The 13,710-nt window shown below is 34.2% G+C and overlaps 1 protein-coding gene across 1 annotated transcript in view; it reads right to left on the bottom strand.

Annotated features, from left to right (window-relative positions):
- Window positions 1–5,644, bottom strand: part of LOC131430876 (pancreas transcription factor 1 subunit alpha) — a 34,162-nt gene extending 28,518 nt beyond the window's left edge. The window contains exon 1 of the mRNA XM_058596118.1: window positions 5,043–5,644. Coding sequence (XP_058452101.1) covers window positions 5,043–5,266 — 224 coding nt within the window. The 5' untranslated portion in view covers window positions 5,267–5,644. The remainder of the gene's footprint in view (window positions 1–5,042) is intronic.
- Between the last annotated feature and the right edge of the window lie 8,066 nt (window positions 5,645–13,710).

Genomic DNA, 13,710 nt, shown 5'->3' with positions numbered 1-13,710 from the left:
CCCGTTTAAGTGTTTTTGAATGCAAGAATCGGATAAAAACATTGATAACAAAACCCGGACATGGATTTTTCAATGCAAGAATTGTCTAAAAACATCTTTTCTGCACGAACCGGACAAAATAACTTTGAATGCAAAAACCGGACAAAAACTTAACCGGTTCTTCCAAAACAAATGTATTTACCCGGTTTTTGCATTCAAAGTTTTTACAAACTGGCGCTGTGGGAACGCAACTTAGATTAATTTGCCCTTAACAAACAAGAAAACCATGCTTCGTCCACAGCGACAGTCGGTAAAAACTTTGAATGCAAAAACCGGATAAATACATTTGTTTTGGAAGAACCGGTTAAGTTTTTGTCCAGTTTTTGCATTCAAAGTTGTTTTGTCCGGTTCTTGCAGAAAAAATGTTTTTAAACGATTCTTGCATTGCAAAATCCATGTCCGGTTTTTGCTCTCAATGTTTTTATCCGATTTTTGCATTCAAAAATACTTAAACTGGTTTTCCAAACTAGGTTGCACTTATCCGATTTTTGCTTTCAGCCGTTCAATTATAGAGGCTTTAACCTTAAGGTCATTCGCCTTTTCGAGCCAGAAAAACTTTCTAATCCTAGGTGTGGGGTTGGGAATCGAACCCAGGAGGGGTACGTGAAATATATTAATATGATGTGCACTAGCCGTCATTGAAATTCGTTCTCGACAATCTCGCTTCGTCCCACAGGTGCGCTGAAAGAGAGTGCAATGAGAGAAAACCATAAAAAACACGCACATAAAGGTCATACTCTCAGAGAATACAATCATTTCAATTTTTCACACTTATTGAGCTCTCTTTCAGTGCACCTAATAGCGATGGAATAATAGCAACAACAAATTGATGCACAGCAAAAAAGAATTGTTACAATCTCGACGTTAACCCGGCGGTTGGCGGTTCAATGCATAAAACACTGATCTTACAAGCCAGTTGTCGTATGTTCGAGCTCTGACCTGGAAGGATTCTTATGGCGTTTTTCATTGAACAATACTGGTGGCGTGGATTGCTCTGGTTTTGCACTTTCGAGCAGAAATGATAATGAAACACCGTCAAAAAATGGCACTTCTGCTCAAAAGTGCAGAACCAGAGCAATCCACCACCAGTGTTTTACAATGAAAAACGGCATTAGTGTCAGTAGGATCGTAGTAGGTAGTCTGTACGCTTTGAATCGGCTGCGAAGTCTGTATAACAGAAAGGCCATTTCACAAAAGGAATGTAATGGACTTTGACTAACAATCTCTATGAGATTATCAATTGATGTGAAAAAACTTAGACGTACTGAACATGCAATAATTTTCTGTTTTCACGAAATATTGCAGATAAATCACACGTTATTACATCGAAACAACGTATTGAGTACATTACATCACCTTAACTGAAGACGCAGCGCAACTTGCTCGAGCACGGGCTTGACCAGGGATACCAGGTTCACAGATTAATTTATGTGTCACAGATTTTCAATTTTCTGCACAGAATTTAAAAATGACACAGATTTTAACAGGATTCTGAAATCGATCACATATGAGTACCAAAAAGTTTTCATTTTGCTAGGGACAATTGAGAGAAAATAAATATCGAACAGAGAGCGTTTGGAAGTAGTTTTCAACGTTTTGTACAGTGAAATTTTCACGCGACAGTTCATGTAAAAGGGCCATACGTTGGTGCTGGAGGTACTATCAAAAGAATGGCACGTCGCGCAAGTTTACAAATGATCAATGATTGTCAAATTTCGACCGCGAATGAATTGTACGTGTGGGCTAGGAATGCATCTTCACTACCCAATATTTCAGTCATATACAAATGTTCGGAAGATTATGCAAACGCAAAGAAATTTCTTCTAAATCGTTTTGAAAAATATAGAATTATTTCTGGAACACAACCGTTTCACTATGTTGAGCCGCCCGGAGACAAGGAATCAAAAATGAAAGTTTTTTCTTCCCAGGACACGTTTGAAGTATTGAGCTTTTGTAAACCAGAAAAACCAAATCATAGAAAAATTGCAACTGTTCAAAAACTGTATGTCACTATTGTCACTATTTCGGCATTAAAAATGCCTTACTCTTCACTATACGGGGCCGGGTGTCAATTAAAAGTTTCAAGATAGCCGCGTAACCTTTTTGTGTCATAATTTTGAACGTTAATAACTCGGTCATTTGTTGATGGATTGTTATAATTTAACAACCAATCGATTCGGAAACTTTTAACTTAAACATGTATGACGACGTCGTTTCAGTATTTCAATAGCATACTATTGAAAAAATGGTTGGAATCGACCTATGTTTTCATCCACCAATCCCTGCTGTACAAAATGACGTCAACTTCTTGTTCGGCATAGGAGGCTTTGCGTCATGCATAAAAAACACCGCATCGTTCTGCATAGTATGAAGAGAAATCTATAAATATATTTCTTTGCCTAGTTGATGTTTGACTGCGAATGAAACAAGTAGCTCGTCCAGTGAGCTGATGACTGGATTGTATATGCGACGCATATTATGCGTTCACTTGCTGGATTGTCGCTTTTGCATTATGTGTTAAAACATGCAAAACTAATCGCGTAACATTTTTCTGCCATAATTTTGAAAGCTCATACCTCAGTCATTTGTTGATGGATTTATATAATTCAACAACCTATCGATTCGGAAACATTTAACTTAAATTTATGAGATAACGTCATTTGAATATTTCAATTGCATTCCATTGAAAAATTTATTTGAATTGAGTATTTTATTTTGGTTCTCTGGTAACTATCAGGCTAATTTAGTATTATCGGCAATAGATCTAATACGGATCAAATTTGCAGCGCTTGTTCCTCGATGATTTGTTAATGGATTTTCCTTATTTAAATGATTCCAAAGCTTCAATATTGTAAGCTAAAAAATGTTTTAATTTGTCAACGGATCGGTTTGCATACTTAAATCTCCATTCCCATACGAACAAAACGGTGGCGCGAAAATGGATTCAGTATAAAGTTGTGTTATGATGATAATCATAGATACTTCTTCTTTATTATATGTGACTGAACAAGTTGTTGTCCCACCAGTAATTAAACGCTTCAAAAGATTCAAAATTAAATTCTGAAACTTATCTAAAAGCGGCCTCCTCGGTTTGGTAGTATAAATGAGTTCCACAGGCTCACATATACAGTACAATTAGATGCAATATCGTATAGTATCAAATGTCGTTTTCGTTTTTAAATTGCACTACACCGGTGTAGCGAAAGCTGCACCTAAACCGTTCGTTTTTACCAATTGCACTACACCAGTGCTACACTTTTTCTGCACCGATACCACTGGTGTAGCACTCATGAAAAGTTTGGTGTAGCTCTGTGCAATGGAATCGTTTATTGTAGTCAATGGTTACTGTTTATGTTTTCGTCATTTTTGTTCGTTTATTCATGCCTCAGTGTAGCACTGCACCGGTGTAGTGCAAATTAAAAACGAAAACGCCAAAAGATAAACTGAAGGTAAGTTTACTTGCGATTTTACATGTATCGTTTGAATAGCAACCCTTGTAGAATTTGGTTAACCGCCAGTTTCAGTTCAATTATTATTTGCTTCAAAACACGCGTTGTAATTATGACAATGTTCATTCATATATTAATAACATCAAGTTACAATATGAACAAAATTTCTGAATTTTGTTGCGTATCCATTTCGTATAGCGAAAATCAATGTAAGTAACTAAATATTTTATGCGGACTGTTTCACATTTTTCTTCCTCGTATTGTTGCCATATTATTTACCGACACTTTCCGAAGATTATCGACGATTTTGAAGAAGGATTAATAAAATTACACTATTACTGAGCTTACTGGTACAACATTTTTCGTTGAAATAAATAAAATCTTCTCTTGGATCGATTAACTGTTTATAAAATTAATAAGTTTGCACGTTTCTCGAAGATTATTATCATAAAATAAAACAGTTTCATTTGTTCAGGATTAAATCTTTAGGTTGTTTGTATCTAAAATTGAGCTTTCAAGTAACTTTGAATTCTAATTAAAGGACGTTATTCAAAATCCTAACAATGTAAAAAGTTGTGGAAAGGGAAATAATTGAATATAATTAATTATCCAGAAAGAATCTAATTGTCAATTTTATCATTCGCTAACAATCTAAGCGCTTAAACTAGAGCAAGTTTGTAATTAGTCAATTGAAAAAGTTTTTAGTTTAGTGTATCATCATCATTATCATCTTTATTTTTGTATATATTATGAAGACCCTAGAAACGTTCCATTTTTAATGTTATTGTGCTCGGTCGTGTCTTGAATACAACCCTCTAATTTTTTTTTTACTCACTGCACACAAAACCTCTTTTGCTTGCAAAAAATCGATTTTCTCGAGATAGGAAGAAGAAACTCAACGTAAGGAGTGTTTTTGATTTTTGAATTTATGTTTACACCGCGATCTTAACTGAAACGTTGCTAACAATAAACTGTCAAAGTTATGATTCGATCAGTGGCGCGACATGTGTCGACAAGTTAAGTCCGTATCCAAGCGAGTTGCGCTGCGATACGCTCCGCGCGTGCGGGTCTTCATTGAAAAATTCACTGTTCCGAAAGTACAGTCCCAAGTTTGATCTATTTTTATCTGTTTATTAATTTTTAACTTTTTTCATTGAATAAACTGTAAAGGTTGTTTTATTGAATTACTTATTTGAAAGCTAAGGAAAACACGCACATTTCATGGCTTGGGAAAATTTTTGTGTCTTAATTAGATTTTACAGTAAAGGCTGGTGAAAAGAAGCTCTTTCTTGTAAATGCGAAACTTAAAAATATCATACCTCGAACATTCCACGTACCGTATTGAAATGAAAAAATACGTGTGGAATATTTTCGGGTTAAAAAAAATAGTTTGATGAAAAAAAATTTTTTGTGGCTGATTTTGCGTGGAATGCCCCATATATGTAATGATATATTTATTTAGCAAAGATTATCATGAAACTAAACATAAAATTCGGAGAACAAAAATGGTAGCAACTCGCAAAATACGATACCCAAATTCTTGCAAAAACTCACTCTTTGATACCGTCGTTATTCTCCTGATCACTGTTAAAACCACAGAACGAGTCGCTGTCGGTCGTGTTCTCGTCATCCGCGAGAAAGTAATCCGAGCTGTTGGACGTCGTGGAGTCCACATTTGCCGTCTGCAAATGATGATGGTGGTGATGCTGAATCGACGGCCCATCGAATAGATGTCGGCTCATAACGGCCTCAAAATCGAACGTATCCATCGAGAACATGCTGACACAATTTACTATAGATATGATTCACTGCTTAAACACTATTCCATCACATACAAAATGACTAGAGGAAGGTAATTGAAACGGTTGCGATTTGAACAGATTTTCACATGATTGCACGTGCCACCTGTGACCACAATCGCTCCGCGGTACCACTTTTTGATCCTATGCGTAAATCGCTAACAGCCACACGTGACTTAAGCAAATAGCGAAGTTATCGGCCAATTTACCATCTTGAAACCCTCCGACGGGACAGGGTTGCTACCAACCATACAGTCACAATGGCCACGTGCGGACTATTAGGTGATAGCCTATTCAAACTTAAGTGTTACTAAATAGCTATCGGTGCGTTTCTGACAATCGATGTAAGCAGTGTCACAGTCGGAAAAGGACTAAATATGCCGTGGCGGACCGGGTTCATTTCTGGAAATTTTATCAAGTAGGGGAGCGAAATTCACTCGAGAGAAAGTAAAGTCCTGAGAGAGTGAATCACGTTTGGTAGCGGTAGGGTGTATGGTTTTGAGAAGCTATATATCAACAGAGGGTGAGATTTTCCTGGTTCATTGCTGCGTGGAGGCCGCACTGTATTCGCTTGATTGCATATTACTTGTTATCGTTCAATTTCAATCGGAATAACATAAAGTGTAGTATATTTGAAAAACCTTCATGCAATGTTTGCATCAAAAGAATTCTAACAACATAGAGCTATTTGCGATCTTATGTGGATTTTTCTTTCTCAAATTCGTAACACACAATTTCACTGATTGCTCACACGGAAAGACCGAAATAAGCAATTTGGCGAAAAAATATGTTGATTTTCTGATTTTAGTTAGTTATTTTTTGAGACAACTAAAAAAATCTTCTTTTGCCAATTTAGATTATTTAATTTTCATTCCCTTAATAATAATAAAATATTTGTTGAAATGGCTATTTTTTAGTTGAATTCACCAATTGAACGTGCTGTCATTTCTTAGCTAAGGCACACTTCATTTCCATTCAACTAATTTTTTAGTTGAATTTGAGAAATAAAACGTTGTTTTCAACAAACGTGAATGGTTGAATTGGCTTGTGCAATTTGCAGCTATATGGCACACTGTCACCGAAAAAACGTTAACACCGTAATGACAACCAGCCACTAGATGGCACACTACTACCGAAAAGAATTTGTAGTCGCGGTTGTCTTTTCTATATTGCCAGGTATAAATACGATGTTGTATTGGAGAAAAAGACATAAACGAAACATAATCTTCTTCTTGAACATTTTTATTCTAAATCTCTGTTTTCTTCATTCGACTTCGACTCTCTCACTGAAAACTTTGAGCACTCGGAAAACAAAAACCGAATACAAGTAGCACACCGGACGGTGTAGCCCAAAAGGTTGGAAGATACAAAAAACATCATTTGACATATACAATTAGAGTGCAACATTCGAAGCTCATTTCACTGTTCCGCGTAAAAACATTATTACGCACAATCGCTTCAAATGCGCACAAACTCTGAATAAATACACTTTCCACTAACAGTTTACGTCATTTTTACATATCGGTTTAGAAATTTATATATGGATAACACATGCGAAAAACATCCAAACAATTTGCAAGCAGTTTCAACAAGACGGTCCTTTTTAGCTTTTTAATGGATTGTTTTGCTTTGACACTTCCCATGAGTTTTTGGCTACTAAACTTGTTAATAAAACCAATTTCATTTTTGTTTTCTTTGAGCTGTCCTTCAGCAATGATGGTGATAGATAAATAGAAACAAATTTTCTGATTCAATAACAATTTAGTTGTCAATGAGAATTTCGTGTTGGATTGAAGTATTGCTGGTTTGTGTCCAGGATATTCGCCAACTAAACACATTCTCTAAGCATAAGAGATTTTTCAGCAAAGTAGAATTTCAATTTTAACTAATTTTTTAGTTATTTTGGAAATTTTGTTGTTTTGTTTTTGAATTAGTTGATTTTAACAACAAAATTTCCAAAATAACTATAAAGTTAGTTAAAATTGAGAATTTACTTTGCTGAAAAAAACTCTTATTTTTAGACAATGTGTTTAGTTGGCGAATATCCTAAACACAAACTAGCACTATTTCAATCCAACACGAAATTCTCATTGACAACTAATTTTGTTCTTAAAATCAGAAAATTTGTTTCTATTTATCTATCACCATCATTACTGAAGGGCAGCACCAATAAAACAAAAATGAAAAAGGTTTCATTAACAAGTTTATTAGCCAAAAACTCATAAGAAGTGTCGAAGCAAAACCACCCATTAAAAAGCTAAAAATGATAGTCTTATTGAAACTGCTTGCAAATTGTTTTAATGTTTATCGCATGCGTTACGATATATCCATATATAAACTTCTAAACCGATTTGTAAAAATGACGCGTAAACTCATAGCGGAAAGTGTATTTATTCAGAATTTGTGCGCATTTGAACCGATTGTGCGTAATAATGTTTTTACGCGGAACAGTGAAATGAGCTTCGAATGTTGCACTCTAATTGTATATGTCAAATGATGTTTTTTGTATCTTCCAACCTTCTGGACTACACCGTCCGGTGTGCTACTTGTATTCGGATTTTGTTTTCCAATTTTTCACTGAGAGAGTCGATTTCGTGAAGTCGAATGAAGAAAACAGCGATTTAGGAGACAAATTTTCAAAAAGAAGTGTATGTTTCGTTTATGTCTTTTTCTCCAATACAACATCGTATTTATAACTGCCAATATAGAAAAGACTACCGCGACTGATTTTTTTTCGGTGGTAGTGTGCCATCTAGTGGTTAGTAGTCATTACGGTGTTAACATTTTCTCGGTAACAGAGCGCCATATAGCTACAAATTGCAGAAGCCAATTCAACCATTCACGTTGGTTGAAAACAACGGTTTATTTCTCTAATTCAACTAAAAAATTAGTTGAATGGAAATAAAGTGTGCCTTAGCTAAGAAATGACAGCACGTTTGATAGGTGAATTCAACTAAAAAATAGCCATTTTAATAAATATTTTATTATTATTAAGGGAAAGAAAATTAAATAATCTAAATTAGCAAAAGTAAGATTTTTTTAGTTGTCTCAAAAAATAACTAACTAAATTCAGAAAATCAACTAATTTTTTCGACAAAATGTTGATTTCGGTCTTTCCGTGTACCATCATTGCTGAAAGAAAACAAAAATGAAACTGATTTTATTAACAAATTTATTAGCCAAAAACTCATGAGAAGTGTCAAAGCAGAACAATCCATTAAGAAGCTAAAAATGCTAGTCTTGTTGAAACAGTTTGCAAATTGTTTTGATGTTTTTCGCATTTGTTACGATATATCCATATTTAAATCTCTAAACCGACATGTAAAAATGACGTAAACTCTTAGTGAAAAGTGTATTTATTCAGAACTATGCGCATTTGATGCGATTGTGCATAATAATGGTTTTACGCGGAACAGTGAAGTGAGTTTCGAATGTTGTACTTTATTTGTATATGTCAAACGATGTTTATTTATTCTTCCCACCTTCCAGGCTACGCCGTCCGGAGTACTACTTGTAATCGCTTGGTTTTTGTTTTCCGAGTGCTCAAAATTTTCAATGAGAGAGTCGATTTCGCGAAGTGAAATGAAGAAAACAGCGATTTAGAAGAAACATTTTTGAAAAGAAGTTTATGTTTCGTTTATGTCTTTTCCTCTAATACAACATCGTATCCATACCAGCAAATATAGAAAAGACAACCGCGACTGAAAAATTCTGCTATTTCAACTAATATTTTATTATTATTAAGGGAATGAGGATTAGAAAATCTAAATTAGCCAAAGTAATATTTTTTTAGTTGTCTCAAAAAATAACTAACTAAAATCAGAAAATCAACTAATTTTTTCGCTCAAATGCTGATTTTGGTCTTCAGGTGTGTTGTTACTGGGAATGCCTATGCAGTTTTGGGACGATGTGTGTTTTCTCCAGAATGTTCAGATCGCATTAGTACACAGTATTCTGGAATTCGGTGTTACAATCACTCTCATCAACCAACACACAAAAAACGAAAATGAAATTTGAGACTCATCTACTGCCCCATTTTTTTGGATGAAAATTATTTTAACGTTCTGGGTAGATCAATCTGGATATCGAACTTTCTTCGAAGCTCAATTTACCGTACACAGTGCGGCCATAACAATCTCATTGATGTTCGTGTTCACCGCTTCAATAGTGTACATCATCGTTTGAATTCAAATATTATTAAGTTGACATGTGTGCAGTTACATAGTAGGTTGTGCAGAAGGCAAATTCTAATCGAAGAAAACAAAACATATCCCTCATTATCCAGAGCCAATGTTGTAGAAACAGATGGGGCAAGCACAACTCTTTTGTGTTAGTGAGTTAATTTTGCTTCAGCAAGCCAAGTAAAGCTAAAAACCACGTGCTTGCTTTCGTCACATCGTTCGGACTAGTTGGCATCGAATTGAAGCATGTTTATTTTTCATGTATGTCGTCATACCGAACTATTTGCAAATTTTTGGTTACCAACGCAAGCAAGCCATGTGGTCTGCCCCACCTGTGTATATCACATTGATCCAGAACCGGATGAGACTGTATAGAAAGTGTTACATTTGTGAGAATCATAGTAGTCATCTCTGAGAAATCCTTATGAGTTTCGTTTTGGAATTTTTTACTTTTCTGTTGCTACATTGTCACTTCCGATGAAGAATTGGAATTTTCAACACTAATCACCCTGTATTTCCAGACCAAAAAGTTGAATTTCGATAAAATTAAATAGGATCATGTTGGATTATAAGACGCTTCATTTGAATGTAAGTTCGTTAACATCGGTTTCGCTGTCTCTAAGAAATCGGTGTGAAGTTCTATCTTGAAATTTTTGACCGCTCTTTCAGGTGTTTTCCAAATCGCTATATTTCATTCAAATTTATTTGACAAATAATCACCAAATTTGCATACTAGAAGAGCTTACTGAAAAAGCTTTCAGTGTATTTGCTCCTACTTACAACTTCACTTATAGAAACACATCAACCCATTGAAAATATGAGACTACTTAATTAAATTGTTAATTTTTTCAACGCGAATTCGGAAATTAGTTTGTTTGATATGTGCTCACACTTCTAAGAAATAAAAATTACTAAAGACGCATCTAGGACTAGACACAGACTAACAGACATGACACTATGAATAAATTCTTATAAAAATATTATAATTATTATAATGATATTATAATGATAATATATTTAGCTTTTTCAGCGATGTTTGAAGGCAACAATTCATTTTTCTCAACGTTGTTCATCTAGACTATTTTTGATTGTGTTGGTAATTTTCACCCGCAATTCGATTTTGTATGGCGTTGAAAGAGGAGAAGTAGGCACAATTTTGTTTTTAGTTTTAGCAATATGTATTAAATCTGTATCCTGCATGAAATTCGCATTCGTACACAAATCGATACAATAGAAATAATTCTGTATGAATGCAACTCTGTTGGTAAAGGAAAAAATAAACACATTATAGATAACAGACTAGATGTTTTTGATAGGGTAACGTGGCACCTGTGGTATTCTTTGTATAAAAAATCTGTATTGATCTGTATTCACTAATAAAATGAAATTCTCACAACAAAATGATGATAAAAGATGTTATTCCAATAGATTGTGGTTGTAGGATGGTAGATTCAATCAGTCAACTCAACGACGAAGTTTCATAGTTTTTTTATCCACAATTGAATTGCAATTCCATATATTTATCTAGTTTGAAATTGATGACTTTATAATTTGACATGGAATTTCAACGCCCAATATGCAACGACAAGTCGGTTCATACAACTCTCAGTTTGACAGTAAAGTTTCATGATGCCATTACTTCCTTAAATAAAGTACTGTCTCTGAGCGTATCTTTTTCCAAAAAAAAAACAATTCTTTCGGTTAGTTTTTCATTCATTTGGCTTCTCCAATATATGTTTTCACTCAGTCATTGAACAAAATTGAATATCAGTTCAAATTGGTTTCAAATTATAATATAAATGGATTTCACAGATTTTCATATTAATTTGTGATTTGTCCGTTGATTGATAGACTTTTATATCGTCACTGGAATCAAATACTAAAAGATAGCTCAGACAGAAAAGTTAAATTTGTTCTTTCTTACTTTTTGTGACATCTGTATACATCTGTATAAAATTTAGAAAATCTGTATAAAATCTGTATGCGTATTTAAAAATCTGTATAAATGGCATCTCTGATCGTGACATTTGCGAGTAATATCCCAACTAAAGGAATATTCGAAATGACCGTTAAAATGATTAAAGAATCCAATTTGAGTGTCATGTATGTTAGTCTGTGGACTAGGTACATAAAGAACCTTCCGTTGAATGTTTTTTTTTAAATAACTTTTTATTGGAATATGAGTTAAAATTAAATTATTAAGATTTAAATTGGGTGTTCAGCCACAAGTGGTGACTTTTCAGCCCTATTATATATATGATTTGGTTATTACCATGAGGACATTATTTGCTTCCGCAATTCTGAGATTTTTGTGTAGAGAAAATTCTAAACCTACTTGTATTGTGTAATGGGGAAAAGGAACTTATATACTAACTTACTAACTAATACAGAGAGCGAATCGATTCAATTGAAGATTGCATCGATTTTTGTCGGAATTTGCTTATAATATTAAGTGACATTACATCTAATGGTTCTATATTTGTTAGTCTGTGTAACTCATTTGTACTAAACCAGGGAGGACGCTTCAAAATCATTTTCAGAATTTTATTCTGAATCCTTTGAAGCGTTTTCTGCCTGGCGGAACAACAAATTGACCAAATTGGTACTGCATAAAGCATGGCTGGTCTGAAAATTTGTTTATAAATTAACAATTTGTTTTTTAGACAGAGCTTAGAATATCTGTTTATAAGAGGATATAAACATTTAATTTATTTATTACACTTTGCCTGGATTCCTTCAATGTGATCCTTGAAAGTGAGTTTTTTGTCCTACGTTAAACCTAAGTATTTAGCTTGATCAGACCATGTTGCGTTTTTGATGCATTTGGTTTATTTTTCCATTTTGACAGATAATCACTGAAAATATTTAAACTTCTTTGTAGGCGACTGCAGATCACTCTTAGATTTCTTCCTGTGGCTAACAGACTTGTGTCGTCACAGAATAGCGATTTCTGACAACCAACGGGTAGATTTGGAAGATTAGAAGTGAAAATATTATACAAGATTGGAGCTACGCTCGAACCCTGCGGAACACCGGCTCGTACGGGTAGCAATTCAGATTTACAATTCTGATAGCTAACCTGAAGAGTACGATCAGTTAAATAATTTTGAATCATTTTGATCAAATAAATAGGAAACTGGAAATCAGACATTTTTCCTATTAAACCTTTGTGCCAAACACTGTCGAATGCTTTTTCTATGTCTAGAAGAGCAACTCCAGTGGATAACCCAGAAGATTTATTTGCTTTTATCATGTTCGTTACTCTGACAAGTTGATGAGTAGTTGAATGTTCATGACGAAATCCAAACTGTTCTGGTAAAAAATTGAATTCTCATTTATATGAGACATCATTCTCAACAAGATATTTTTTTCAAAAAGTTTACTGATAGAAGACAGTAAGCTAATTGGTCGATAACTTGATGTTTATGCTGGATTTTTATCAGGTTTCAGGATAGGAATTACTTTAGCATTTTTCCATCTTTTTGGGAAGTAAGCTAATGAAAAACACTTGTTGAAAATTTTAACCAGGAGTCTCAAGGCAACATCGGGAAGATTTTTAATAAGAATATTAAAAAATCCATCATTACCAGGAGCCTTCATGTTTTTGAGTTTCCTAATAATTGATTTAATTTCGTCAAAATTCGTCTCAATAATGTCATCGTGTGATAACACTTGGGTTGAAATATGCTCATATTTCAGTGAGACTTCATTTTCAATAGGACTCACAACGTTCAAATTAAAATTGTGTACACTCTCGAACTGCTGAGCAAGTTTTTGAGCTTTTTCGCCATTTGTAAGAAGTATTTGATTTCCTTCGTTGAGAGCAGGGATTGGTTTCTGAGGTTTCTTAAGAACCTTAGAAAGTTTCCAGAAAGGTTTAGAATATGGTTTAATTTGTTCAACTTCTTTAGCGAAATTTTCATTTCGCAAAAGAGTAAATCTATGTTTAATTTCTTTTTGTAAATCCTTAACTATGTTTTCCATAGCAGGATCACGAGAACGTTGATATTGTCGTCGACGAACATTCTTCAACCGAATGAGCAGTTGAAGATTGTCATCGATGATAGGAGAATTTAATTTAGTTTGAGCTTTGGGAACTGAAAGATTTCTAGCTTCGATAATATAATGATTCAAATTGTCAATTGCTGTGTCGATGTCCGCAGAATTTTCTAAAATAGTTTCATGATCCACATGATTTTCAATGTGAGATCTGTAATCCAACTAATTGGCTCTATGATAGTT

Source organism: Malaya genurostris, chromosome 2, assembly GCF_030247185.1.
Source record: "Malaya genurostris strain Urasoe2022 chromosome 2, Malgen_1.1, whole genome shotgun sequence".
Taxonomy (NCBI): domain Eukaryota; kingdom Metazoa; phylum Arthropoda; class Insecta; order Diptera; family Culicidae; genus Malaya; species Malaya genurostris.
Note: the sequence above shows the minus strand (reverse complement) of the source record. Positions and strands in the feature narration are given on the sequence as shown.